We start from the raw sequence: 14,179 nt of genomic DNA on the forward strand, positions 1-14,179 counted from the left end.
TTAATGGGATTAATAGAAAAACTTGGAGACCAATTTGGTGATTGGTTTGGGATCGTTGGGTGTCTACTTTTCTTTTTGTGGCTATTACTTGACAGTAGCTCGCCTTTTATGTTGTACTAAGTATGAAAAAAAACTTTCAATTCTGCAAAAGATGTAAACCCCACTTAGTGTAATTTGGGAGAACTTTATGACAGTCTCTGTCTGGGTGTGTCTGACTTAGAAATGAGCTTTTGTGAAGTATATGTTATTTAGTTATTACTATGTTTCCTGTGGTTTTGAATTCACTAATTAAGTTTAAGGTGAATTGAGGGAAGGTGCGGTCACTTATTATCCCCTTGTTTGGTACAAAAAAAAAAGAATTAAACGTTACCAAGTATCATGTCACGAACATGGTTAGGTCGTTTCTATCTTAATCTTTATAAGTTGGCATGGGAAGTAAGACCTGTTAGTATATTTTGAATGTCTAGTCGTTGTATTGAATAATTCTAGTTGGTCTATCTGAATAATTGTATCTTATATCCAATCTGAATAATTCTCTGTTTGCTCGTCCATTTTGTGGTGATTTTTATAAGACAGGAACTACTCTTGGTGGAGGGAAGTGGCATTATGCCTTTGTGATCACTCAGAGCTTCGACATTTTTACGACTTTTTCTATAATTTCCCCCATATGTCTCCTTTGATATCGCTTTCTTTTATTCCTCTATCTCCCTAAGCTTTTACGTAATTATTGTACAAGATCCTATGTCTCAGAGATTCTCAAAGCGTGGAGCACGACACCCCTGGGGGGTGTGGGCAAGGGAATTTAGAAATCGACATTGTATTGTTTGGAAACCGGGTCCTGTATAGTGTGTACAGTTCGGTATATTTATACATCAAATACAGGCAGCAACAACCAATACGAGCCGTTATCTATAATAGGTTCGTTGTTGTATCGATACGCCACCATTAAATTTATTTTTATTATGACAAGCTATTAAAATTATTTTTATGACGGAAGCACATATATAGGGTTGATCGAAGTGGGTGTGGGGCCGAAAAGTTTGAGAACCTCTTCTATAAGTAATTCCTCTTCAGGTGGAGGAACAATAAATGACCATTAACTTGGTTGAAATGATTCTTGAGTTGCCCCTTTATGACCCATGTCGTGTCCTGTTGGAAATATGCCTGGGTTGAATACCACAAGCATAAATAAGACGAAATGAGTCAGTTAAATTGTTTTCGAGGTCCTGTTGAGGCTTATAGTGCATTTACACATTGCGAAAATCCGTCCGGATTTACCAATCCGTGCGGAGATTCTGTCCGTTTTCGTGCTTGAAAAACTTTCTAGCTTTCCGCATAGACTTGGTCAAATTAGGACGGATTCTTGGCAAGATTTTTGAATGAATAAAACCATGACTATGGATCATCAAAAACTTAATGATCTTGTAACATTGGTTCAAGGTTATACCAACTTGTATGATACTACTCACCGAGGCTATAAGAAAAACAAGGAAAATAGTGACATTCGGCTCTCTATTGGTCAACAGCTTTCAGAGAAGGGTCACGCTAATGCGCTTATTTAAAAATTTTGCCGTAAAACGTAGCGTTCTCTGGGCCATCGTTTGAAAAGATGCAGACGGATTTCCGCAATGTGTAAATGAACCGTTAGGATTTCTTTTGCATGTCACTTGCCGTTCCTAGGTCTTACGAAGCAATAGTATCACTTCACTTCGTACTTTTTTTGTCTGTTATATGGTTTAGCTATTTAGGTGCCATAAGGGACAAGGAGCACATGGTGGAGCAATTGAAGAGGTCACAAATTTTACACTAAAAATAATAAAGACAAATAGGAAATTTATTAATTTGCTTTCGCGTTGATGAATTTGTGTCAGTTTCAAAATTTATGAGTGCCAGGTCGTGAACCCCTATGGTAACCGGGCATTGGTTTTCACCCTGAAGCTCCAACCCAACTTACTTTTTTTTACGGCCTTTACCTTTAGGTGATTGGCACGCTAGGAATAAAGCAGATGAATGTCAGTAAAGACTGCTTTAGCTTCCCGAAGCTTAACGTATTGTGCAACGCAATTTCATCTTTGATAAGTTTTTCATCCATCATTTGTGCGGATCCTGGAAGAATCGGTGATAAAAATGGAAATTAGATATTTCGGTCGGAGTTAATCCTCTTAGATAAAAGATAATCGATTCCACGCCAAATATATAGTAGCCGTAGAAGGAATATGCTTTTCCAGCAATATTAGGCAACGTTTAGACAGTAGAGGTTTGTCCAAAGAGAGAAGTAGGCGTCAACAACGTTTGTCCAAAGAGCGTAGTAATCATCAGGAGTGTATTTTCAAAGAGTGATATAAGCGTCAAGAGAGATTTTTCAAAGAGTATTTTAGATGTTATTAACGTGACCTATAAATAGCAAGTTAAAAATAAGGTTCACAATCATCATCTTTAAGTATTGTGAAGTTGGTTACAAAATTTAACTATCTGCTGTATGACTATGTAGACTGGGTACGACTAAGTATGACTATGTGGAAATGACATACACTGCAAGTTGGGACGAGTTAGTTAGGAAGGCGGAAAAGTAGTCAATAAATTCATCAATTCGATATTTTACTTATTCAAAAGGGTTCTGTCGAGGCTTTTCTTCTGCTGCATCTTCTCTAAAAGTCATTCAATTGTGTCAACATTCTAGTTTTGCGAATGTCAAACTCCAATCTAACGAACAAGCCCTTGCTCATGCTTTCAGTGCATCCCATACTCTTTCCATAACCCAGGTAACCATGGTTGTAGAGAACCAGTGGTTTTAGTAACCAGATTTGGAGTATCTAGGGCAGTGAAAATGAAATCTGACTGTTCAAATTATTTAAGGCTCTTCAATATTCAAACTATTTATTGTCAAACTATTCGGAATTGATTAGGCGGTCTTGGCATGACTCATAGAGCTTAGATAAGGTCACAGAATAAATGACAGCAACCAACAGCTAGTAATAACAAATTAAACCACAAAACACCTAATAAAAGCCAACACCTTATCAGAAATATTACAAAAACTATTTAACTTCTCTCGTTTTTTTGCCGGAGGTAAGGATATTCTGTTTTAATTAAACTTAACGTTTTTTTTTAATTAAATGGAGCAGAATTCTCTTGTTCAAGTTCAGGAAAGGTAGCCCGTAAAAATGTCCTTTTATGCCTGTTTGGAAAACACTTAACATTTGCTCAAAAGACATATAATTTTATCAATTTGGTTTATTTGGGAGCTCCCTGTGGTGCTACTCGTATTGATTGAAAACCTTACCGACACAGGGGACATAGAATTTATTTTAAAAAAATCAAATTCCACTGCTAAACCACTGATTATCAATAGCTATCGGTGATGGCTAGTCACCTGGTAGAATTCACTAATGGATCCTTTGTCTTTGAGATGGTTAACCGACACTGAGGCTCACAAAATGATTTCAAGGTATAGAATCCCCTTAAGGGGGACTTGCAGAACCATATATATGTCTTAAAAATTACGAAAAATGGTGAATATGATTTTCAACGAGGAAACAACCACATCAAGTGATACAGTTTTTGGTAGTATTGGATACCAAGTTTATACATAATAAATACGGGCAAAAAAGGGCAGTACAAAATAAATATGGGCTAAGAACTTATGACACCAGATAATCCAAGAAGATTTAGCTTTCCCTTGAAGGTGTAGTTGTCTTTGGGAATCAACAGGTAGTAAATGTTTGTCATTTACTGACGAAAGACGTCACATTTAACTACTTAGTTTACATTTTTCCTTAGGGAATGATCAAAACTTGCATAAAATTGAAGAATTTTCCTTTTTTAGTATGTTTTTGACTATTTATGTCATGTTTTTCGATTTGAAACCATAAAAAGTAAGCTCAAAAATATAATTTGGTAGGTGAAAATCGCTAAATCTCAGCTATCGAATGCTAGGCAAATTGCCGTCTTTCATTAAAATCGTAGGAGTGCAGGTATATACTATACTGTAGCCAAGGAAACGTAAAGCTTAAGCTGATGCTTGGACGGGCTTAATTGTTGCCACAATATAACTTGAACTTCTTGTCAGGAAGGTTCTGAAGTGAGTAAATTTTAGAGATAAGTTCAAAATGACTTACTTCACTTGTAAAATTTTTCTTTTGCGGTTATGCAGTAACCAATATGAGTTTGGTTTACTTGTTACTTAAATTTAGTTCCTACGACGTTTATTGAAGTATAGGACAGCAACGGTAGACCACCACGTCGGACGTTCCTGAGCCAAAGACCACAGCTCGTTGGTATATGAACGTAGACCTCTTGTCTCAACTTCAAGGTATTGTCCAATCCAGGGCCTCAACTCTGTGGGAGGTCGTCCTTGTCTTATTCGATTCATGTGGCACCGGTATCGCCACCATCTTAGTCTGATTCCGTTACTTATTTGTAAATGCTTGATGAGAGACCTGATCTCGGTGTTAGGTACTCTATCAACTCAATTAACCACAAATTCATTTTGCTGGCAGTTGTTCTCAAGTCTAAGCAGTTTTTCTCTGTACAGCTTTACACACACTACAGGATTCACATTTATATGTCAATTCTGAAATTACGTTGCTGTCGAACATGCACAGCTTTAGCTGCAGAGGACACTTGCTATATCTACAAACATTAGTTAAGTGAGAGAAAGCTGCACGTGCATTTGCGATTCTAAGCCTGATCTCCGTCACAAATGCCATCTTGAGTTAGTGTACCACCCATGTATTTGAATTCGCTAACATCCTCGATTTCTCTTCCACTAAGTTTTAAACCTGTTTCAAGTGAAATGATAACACTATTTGACATTGAATTAGGCTTGTTCAAATTGATCTGTAGATATGTTTTGGTGGCCTTTGAAGCCTCAAATGTCCCAATTAACTCCTCGGTGTTCCGTTTGAAATATTCCGGGAAATAAGCAGGATGGACTCCGGGTCCATCCCATTGCTCCGGGATGGACTAATTCAATGCCTTCTATATATTGATGGATGTATCCGAAAGCTTAGACTTAGGTCGCAACGGTGTTGATTCGTTGGAAATCTTTTTTTTTTTCGTCCTGTAGCACAGTGTCTCTTTGTGCTTGAGATTTATTTAGTATTATTTGACAGAGAGCGTGGCTTCTAATCGTCTCAAGTTTTAATCCTCTCCATTAATCGTGCACTTATTTCTTCCCTTTCGAAAAATTTTGACGAGTAAACCTTTCTTTCATTTTAATGGGAGATCCTGAATACTCCGTATCTTCGTCAATAGCTTGAATAATGTTTCTCTAATAGTCTCTCTGCCATATTGAAGCAGTTCTTGTAAAATGCCTTCGACACCAGCTACTTTTCCGTTCATTAAGACTAAGAGCACTGTCAGCTTAATTATAAAGAACTGAACCGAAATATATATCAAGTAAAAAGAGTGGTATACCTCAGATATCGAGGCGTTCTTGAGAGATGGGCTGGTTGATAACACCTGGGAGATATTGTTTCTACCATCATGCCACCGTTTTTGACTCGTGAAAAGCTAATCATTTTCATCTTCAACAAGTAAATAGATGTCTGATGGGGTGCCTGCTACCCACCTAGTTAGCCTTTTCACGGTTCCACTGTCACCATGAGTAGCAGCACATTCTGTCTCAGCTACTGGGTTTTCAAAGTGCTCTTGTCCCTGTTTGCAGATTTCTGTCTCGCTTTTGAGCTATTCTTTCAAAACGTTGCAGTAATGGTATCATAGAGATGTTTTCTGATTTAAAAAAAATTTTTATCGAGAAGCACTAAAATATCCGTTATTTTCCGTATAAGCTGCATGGCGGCGTTACTTTTGTGTTCTTCTTTTGTATACTTCTTACATCCAGTTTCAACGTCAGCAGCAACGTCTTCGGCTGAATTAATTCATTTTTGTTTCTCATCCATCAATAAACAAAAATAGTTCACAAAGACGGAGCACAAAAGCGAAGAAAAAAAAGAACAATCCCAACATTAAGCAGAACACATTGCGAAGATTACGTGTTTAAACACTTAACAACAATGGCATACATACTCCTTCAAACACCACTGTCTAAGAAAAGCGGCCACGGATGAAAACTGGTTTCAGGTTATACTTCAAATCAGGATCTTCGTCATTAATTTGCTTCGATTGTAGTTTGTGGTCAACATTTTTTTTTTTTTTTTTTTTTTTTTTTTTTTTTTTTTTTTTTTTTTAATGTTTATAAGCAGTTAACTCTTGTGTTAAACAGAATAACAATATTTCTTAGGAATGGACGCTTTTAGTTCCTTTAAAAGTGCTTTTAGGGCGAGACTGGATGAGGCTCAAAATTATTTTTTCTTTTTTTTCATTTTTTCGAAGTCCAATTTTGTTTCTTATTTTCTTTATCTTACTTGAAAGTCGTCCTTTTCAATGAATTTATTATTTTCACTCTTTTGGTCAGTTATTTTACCTTTCATTTTTTAAGGCGGGACAGCAAATATACTTTAATAATATAATATATTATTACCTTTATTTAATTTTATTAAAATAATGTAATATATATAGAATATTATAATATATTAACAGCAAATACTGTTTTGTTTTTTGCACCTCCATAAATATCTTGAGTTGAAGGTCTGGTAGTAATGAATGATGCACCTTGCCTAGTCACGACTTTTGGCCATGTAAGTGCGTCTTTAGATCCTTATCAAATTGTGTGCATATGTTTCCAATTAATTTACTGAATATCAATAAACCTTCTTGATCGCATTTTTGCGTTAAGTAGTTGCTACGGGTTTCTAACTAAAAGATGGCGGGACTTTATGAATAAGGCCAGCATTGTTTCCTCGAGGGACAAACCCACAAAATATGGTTACAACCGAAAAGGGGGAAACGATGTTCTTTTTATTCTTCCGGTGTATATTTCTACACTAGCCATAAAAAGATTTTTCAAATCCTCCCCCCCGACACATAATTCTAAGTTCCCTTGCTCCCCCACCCCCTAAAAAACTAGCTCAAAGTTTTGACTGGATTTCCCAACCGTGAGACAAATCAGAGTACGTAATGAGCGATGCGGCTTAATAGTAACCGAAACTCTATATAATCATAACCGGAAAGTTTTTAAGATGTGCCCTTTGGATTTGGACAAGAAGAAATGCAACTAGCTTTTCAAACAGTTCGTGATACCGAACTGTAAGTAAGGAGCGATGCAGCACAATAGTAACCGAAACTCTAAGAAACAGTCTTGATAACAATAGATATATCAACAGAATCGAATTTTGATGCTTATTCAAAATATATAAAGCTCATCAAACTTAATGGTACGCATCAAAAGTTACGAGCCTGAGAAAATTTGCCAAATTTTTGAAAAAGAGGGGAGCATCCCAAAAACACAGAATGATCTTAATGAAAATCACCCCGTCAGGTTCAGCATACCGAAAAACCTTACTGTAGAGGTTTCAAGCTCTTATGTACAAAAATGTGGAATTTTGTATGTTTTGCCAGAAGAAAGATCATGGATGCGTGTTTATTTGTTTTTCTCAGGGGTGTCATAGGGGGAAATGGGCAGCTAGCCCCCTCCCACGCTGATTCTTACCCAAAGTCTCCCGGTTGAGATTTTGAAATAGCCATTTTGGTCACCATAGTAGAAAAATCTAGTAGCTAGGATAACTTAACCCCTCAGAGTTCCCGGGGGAAAGGCTACAAGTTATGGATTTTGCCCATTGTTTATATATGGTGTTGGTTATTGGGGAGTATACAAACGTTTTTAGGTGGGATTCTTCTGGGGGTGGGGGTACGTGGAACGATTTGTTCCTGGGGGGTGGAGGTTTTCCATGGAGGGCGAGCCGGGTTTCCCAGGATTATTTAAAAAACAATCAGAAATTAAATAATAAACAAGTGTTTTCAACTAAAAGTAATGAGCAACAATACAATTTAAAACGATCAGAAATTATTACGTACCTCGCTCTTTATGCCGAAGTTTTTTAGTCCTTTTAAAAGAGCTATTTATTGTAATTTCTCATATCATTAGCCCGTTTCTGCGCGTTAATAGAATAGAGCTATAAATTTTAGCTATGAATGTCTTGGTGAAGGCCCCCAGGGCGCCCGCATGAAATGACTTTAGTTATTTTGGAAATTTTTTATTGAGGGCGAGCCGGATTTCCCAGCATTATTAAAAAACGATCAGAAATTAAATAATAAAAAACTAGTTTTTTCAACTAAAAGTAATGAGCAATATTAAAATTGAAAACGAACATAAATCATTACGTACCTCGCTCTTTACGCAATAGTCTTTTTAGTACTTAAAAAAAGAACTATTTATTATAATATCTCATATTGTTAGCCCGTTTCTTCGCGTTAATAGAATGGAGCCATAAATTTCAGCCATGAATGTCTTGGTGAAGCCCCCCAGAGTGCCCACATAAAATGGCTGTAATTGTTTTGGAAGTTTTCCATGGAGGGCGAGCTGGATTTCCCAGCATTATTAAAAAAAAACGATCCGAAATTAAATAATAAAAAAGAAGTTTTTTCAACTAAAAGTCATGAGCAACGTTAAAAGTTAAAACGAACATAAATTATTACGTATCTACGCAAAAGCTTTTTTAGTAATTTTAAAAGAGCTATTTATTGTAATTTCTCATATTATTAGCTCGTTACTTCGCGTTAATAGAATGGAGCTATAAATTTGAGCTATGAATGTCTTGGTGAAGCCCCCCAGAGCGCCTACATAAAACGGCTTTAATTATTTTCGCTATTACAGGTAATTTATAATTAAAGCATTGTTTTTGTATTCAGGAATAATGGTAATTGGCTTCCTGACCTTTCTTCGATGCAAACAAAAAACTATTTGACGCTTATCATGGCAGCAAACTATGTTTTATTGAATTTTATTTATGTATTCATTTTTGGCTTAGAGTCGTGTTTTATTGACATACTTTCGTATGCTATTAATCTCCCTTTTCTTGCATTTAAGAAGTATATACATTAGGCCGAGTATGTATGTTCTATTGAAATGTATATTCACAAAATATGTTCTATTGAATTTTATTTACGTGTTCATTTTTGGCTTAAAGTCATGTTTTATTGACATACTTTCGTATGCTATTAATCTCCCCTTTTCTTGCATTTATGAAGTATATACATTAGGCCATGTATGTATGTTCTATTGAAATGTATATTCACAAAATATGTTCTATTGAATTTTATTTACGTGTTCATTTTTGGCTTAAAGTCATGTTTTATTGACATACTTTCGTATGCTATTAATCTCCCCTTTTCTTGTATTTAAGAAGTAAATACATTAGTCCTAGTATGTATGTTCTATTGAAATGCATATTCACAAAATATGTTCTATTGAATTTTATTTACGTGTTCATTTTTGGCTTAAAGTCATGTTTTATTGACATACTTTCGTATGCTATTAATCTCCCCTTTTCTTGCATTTAAGAAGTATATACATTAGGCCGAGTATGTATGTTCTATTGAAATGTATATTCATAAAATATGTTCTATTGAATTTTATTTACGTGTTCATTTTTGAATTAAAGTCATGTTTTATTGGCATACTTTCGTATGCTATTAATCTCCCCTTTTCTTGCATTTAAGAAGTATATACATTAAGCCGTGTATGTATGTTTTATTGAAATGTATATTCACAAAATATGTTCTATTGAATTTTATTTACGTGTTCATTTTTGGCTTAAAGTCATGTTTTATTGACATACTTTCGTATGCTATTAATCTCCCCTTTTCTTGCATTTAAGAAGTAAATACGATAGGCCAAAAACTCCCCTCTCTATCCAAGGATCGATATTGTGTACTTCGTTTCGCCTCATTGATTACTGAAATGATTGTTTGTATGGGGGGAGGAAATTCGTTTTTGTGAGGGTTCTTTATTTGTCTCCCCTTTGGTATTCTGCTTTGAGTCCAAATCCAACGCTATCCTAATTTGAATCAATTATCTTCACTGAAACACATCTTGAAAGTTTGTTAGTATTGAATTAAAAACAACCAAATAATCTAATAAAAGGTACAAGCAAACAAAAGTGGATGTCAATTGTGTTATCAGAAGCTTAAAATTACTAGTCAAGATAGCAATAGGATATGCAAACGGTTCTGGGGAAAATTAAAGAAACTTTTAATTATTATTATATCTATCTATCTGTATCTGCGTATTAACAATGAAAGGGCTAGTACATATTAACAACGAAAACAGGGGGCCCTTTTCTTCGATTGTAACTAGCTTTTAGGACTGAGAGAGTGAGCGGAGAGGACAAAAAGCCTGCGAAACACGGCGATGTTCGCAAGGGTCGAGGGCCTTGAGCGAGTAGAGGGGGCAACAAACAACACATACTCACTCAAAAAGGGGAAACGCCTCAGGGGAAAGGTATGATACTTCTGTGATCGAGCGGATATTTGGAAAGAAAGCAGTCTTTTCCTAGGAGATGTACCAATGGTAAAGGAATTCTGGGAGCCCAAAATGACCATAAAGATTTGACAAATATAAATTGACTAAGCCAACAGACCGGACCTGTCACAATAGAAATTTCTGTCAGTATCAATAATCGACAATATGAAATGAACCAGCACCTTATTTAAGCTCAATAATAAAACCTTTACTTACATTAAAAGGAAAACCAAATTTGTACATTGCATTGAAGTCTTAAAACCATAGTTTTAATTTGAGGATGTCAATAAATTGATTTTCTTGGTTATTTTTGCAGGATGCAAGAAAGGCAGCATGTGATACAACCTTGGTGGCAGCCACATCCACCATGGAACCTTTAGGACGAATATCCATGCGAGCGCGACGAACGCTCCGAGGTCATTTGGCCAAAATTTATGCCATGCACTGGGGATCAGATTCTAGGCAAGTTTTTTTTTTCCTTTTTAATAGTTTAGAAACTTCTTTGCGTTCACTGTATTAGATCTATTCTTGAGTTTCTGTGCGTTTGAGGTTTATAATCAAATATACAGGGGCTAATCAGAGGTTCCTAGTCAGAATAGGACTGATCAGATATACAGTAAAAGAAACAATAGCGCCAGTGAGTGGGGGGATTGCCCCTAGATTTTGAAATATACTTACTCTTATTCCCTAGCAGTCGTTTTTGTGAAGCCCCTTGTGGCCTAATCATTCTTGTGACACTTGGTATTTTACCAAGTGTCATATGAATGAATGAATGACTGTATTGAAAGTCATTTTTCAGGCTGTATACATACATATACAACAACAAACAAACTGAATCATGCAACACTCGTCATCCGAATAAAAGCACCATTCCGGATCAAATTTCCCAATGTTAGTATATTTACTTTCGACGTCGACTTCAAAATTCTAAGAAGGGGCTCACAACCACCCATCGCAAGAAAGCTCCCTCTTACCTCTTTTAGCCTCTTTGACACCTGAGAAGAAAATGGTCCATACCGTCAAAATCACCGCAAATCGAGCAAGTATATCACATTGTCGGGTAGCACCTTTTTTTTTTTTCCAAACACTATAAAGAGGGAAACAGTTTGCTCGCACCTGCATCCGTGACCTCAGTTTAAAATATAACTTCGCCATATTTTTGTTTCACCTTATAGTAAGAACTTAAGCTTTCCGACTGGCTAAGGTCGCACCACCATTTCTGGATTTTTGGATCTTCCAGCCTTAATTGGATCTCTGACAGGAAAACTTTGCGATCTGAGATTGGGTCATCACCTCCATTCCACGCATACGATAAAGCTCTGCTGTCCAGGAGTATTTTGACATGGAAGGGCCATGAAGATTTTTGTCCCAGGACAAGTAATTCATCATACGTTGCCCTGATGAGTCTTGAGGAAGGACATTGCAGTATTTTCAGTCTTAATTAATTGGGTCTATCTATGTTTTCTCATGGAGAAAAGTCCCAAATCTCCCTTGATGAAAAGTATGTGGGTTGTGGTGTGCAGACCTGGCACTCGTTTATAATATTGTAGCTGTAAAGTTTCTAATGAATTTGCCACTTCTAGGCCCCATACTTCGCCTCCATAAGACAATATTGGCCTTATTTTTGAATTGAACACATTTTTGTGCATCCTTAAGTCACCTATTCTCATTAAATTACTGTTCCTGAACAGCGTTACCGTTGCTGCTTTTCCTCGATTTGCCATCTTCGAAATATGATTGATCCATCTTCCATTCGATGTTAGATGGAATCCTAAATATCTTGCCTGAGACACAACCTTCACAGCTTCACCTTTCAAATTAAAACTCTCTTCATCTTTATTTCCTATTGATTGTCGACGGCAAAGAATTCTCACCTTTGTCTTTTTTGTGCTGATTTCTAGTTTATTTTCCTCTAAATGTTCAGCTGTCAAATTCAACAGAGTTTGCAGCTCCGAACGGGATCTGGCGACCAATGCTTTATCATCGGCAAATAATAATAATGATAATACTGTATTTCCACGGTGTACAACTGGTGCCCACCTTTCATCAAGGTATTTGGCAAGATCATTTATAAAAATAGCAAAAAGTTTCGGTGATAGGGTACTACCCTGTTTTACACCTTTTAAAATAAAAAAAAAATATCTAGATATACCGCTTCCCGCTATCTTTACCACGTTTCTGGTCAAACAATACATCGAAAGAAGAACCATTAAAAAAGATGGCGGAATTCCTGTTCTTTAAAGTGTTCTAAACGCTTTAAAGAACTGCAGTCTTTTGTTTAAAATTTTGTCCATAATTTTTCCAAGAAAGTTTCCTAAGCTGATTGGTCGGCAATTCTCGCACAAACTTGCGCCACCTTTCTTAAATAGGAGGATAACTACAGATATCTTCCAAGGACCAGACCACCTTTTTTCTTTCATAACTAAATTATACAATCCCAGAAGCAGAGGTAATAGTACTACTTGTAGTACTTTCAAAGCCTTTGCTGGAATCCCATCTGGTCCTGGCGCAGACCCACCCCTAGTTTGTTTTATGACATCTTCTATTTTATCCCGCTGGATTTGGCGACAAAGGTGATAATCTTCTTCCAGTAGGGGACATTCAGTGTGGTCACGAGAGGGGGCTCCGGCTTCTTCTACCAGTTTTTTGAAATCGGTCGGAGGCTGTTGTTTGCTAAATGCTGTACCTGCATCTAGTTTCTCAAAGAAAGGGGCCACTTGTCCTCTTGCGGAATATGGCAATCACAATTTCTGTCCGTCTGTCTGTGTCTCTCGGTCCCGGTTTTGCTAGTTCGGGCACTTCCAGATAATCTAGAACGATGGAAGTTGGCACGCCTATCAGAGACCGCACCAGATTAACTTAGAAATAGTCGCTTCCCTGATTCTACCATCTGGGGGGGGGGGGGGAGTGAAGGGAAGATTAATTCGGAAAAGTTAGAAAAAATTAGATATTTTTAACTTACGAACGGGTGATCGGATCTTAACGAATTTGTTATTTAGAAGAAATTTATAACTCAGAGCTCTTATTTTAAATTCCAACCGGATCCGGTGACATTTGGGAGAGTTGGAGGGGGAAACCGGAAATCTTGGAAAACGTTGAAACTTGGAAAGAGAGGAGAGATCGGGATGAAACTTGGTGGGAAGAATAAGCACAAGTCCTAGATACATGATTGACATAACCGGACCGGATTCGCTCTCTTTGGGAAAGTCGGGGGGGGGGGCATAATTTGGTCATTTGGAAAAAGTAGAAAAAATGAGGTATTTTTAACTTACGAACGGGTGATCGGATCTTAATGAAATTTGATATTTAGAAGGATCTCGTGGCTCAGAGCTCTTATTTGAAATCCCAACCGGATTCGGTGACATCGGAGGGAGTTGGAGGGGGACACCGGAAATGATGGAAAACGCTTAGAGTGGAATGATCGGGGTGAAACTTGGTTGGAAGAATAAGCACAAGTCCTAGATACGTGATTGACATAACCAGACCGGGTCTACTCTCTTTGGTGGAGTTGGGGGGGTGGGGGATTTCCAGTGCTTTGGCGGGTTCGGTGCTCCTGAACGTGCTAGGACGATGATAATTGGTAGGCATGTCAGGGACCTGCACAAATTGACTTGATAACAGTCTTTTTTTCGATTTGACCATCTGAGGTGGGCTGGAGGGAGGGGAATTCGTGAAATCTGGGGTATGTTTGTTTTACGAATGGGTGATCGGATCTTAATGAAACTTGACATATACAAAGATCTCATGTCTCAGATGCTCCATTTTCAATTTGGATCGGATCCAGGGATATCAGGGGTTGAGGGGGGGGACGTAAAT

At 37.1% G+C, this 14,179-nt stretch overlaps 1 protein-coding gene across 3 annotated transcripts in view; it reads left to right on the plus strand.

The window, feature by feature from the left end:
• Window positions 1–14,179, plus strand: part of LOC136029964 (guanine nucleotide-binding protein G(I)/G(S)/G(T) subunit beta-1) — a 112,472-nt gene that overhangs the window by 56,071 nt on the left and 42,222 nt on the right. For all 3 annotated transcript variants that reach the window (XM_065708520.1, XM_065708522.1, XM_065708521.1), the window contains exon 3: window positions 10,680–10,825. In XM_065708520.1, the coding sequence (XP_065564592.1) occupies window positions 10,680–10,825 (146 nt within the window). The remainder of the gene's footprint in view (window positions 1–10,679; window positions 10,826–14,179) is intronic.

The sequence above is a fragment of the Artemia franciscana genome, chromosome 8 (genome assembly GCF_032884065.1).
Source record: "Artemia franciscana chromosome 8, ASM3288406v1, whole genome shotgun sequence".
NCBI lineage: Eukaryota > Metazoa > Arthropoda > Branchiopoda > Anostraca > Artemiidae > Artemia > Artemia franciscana.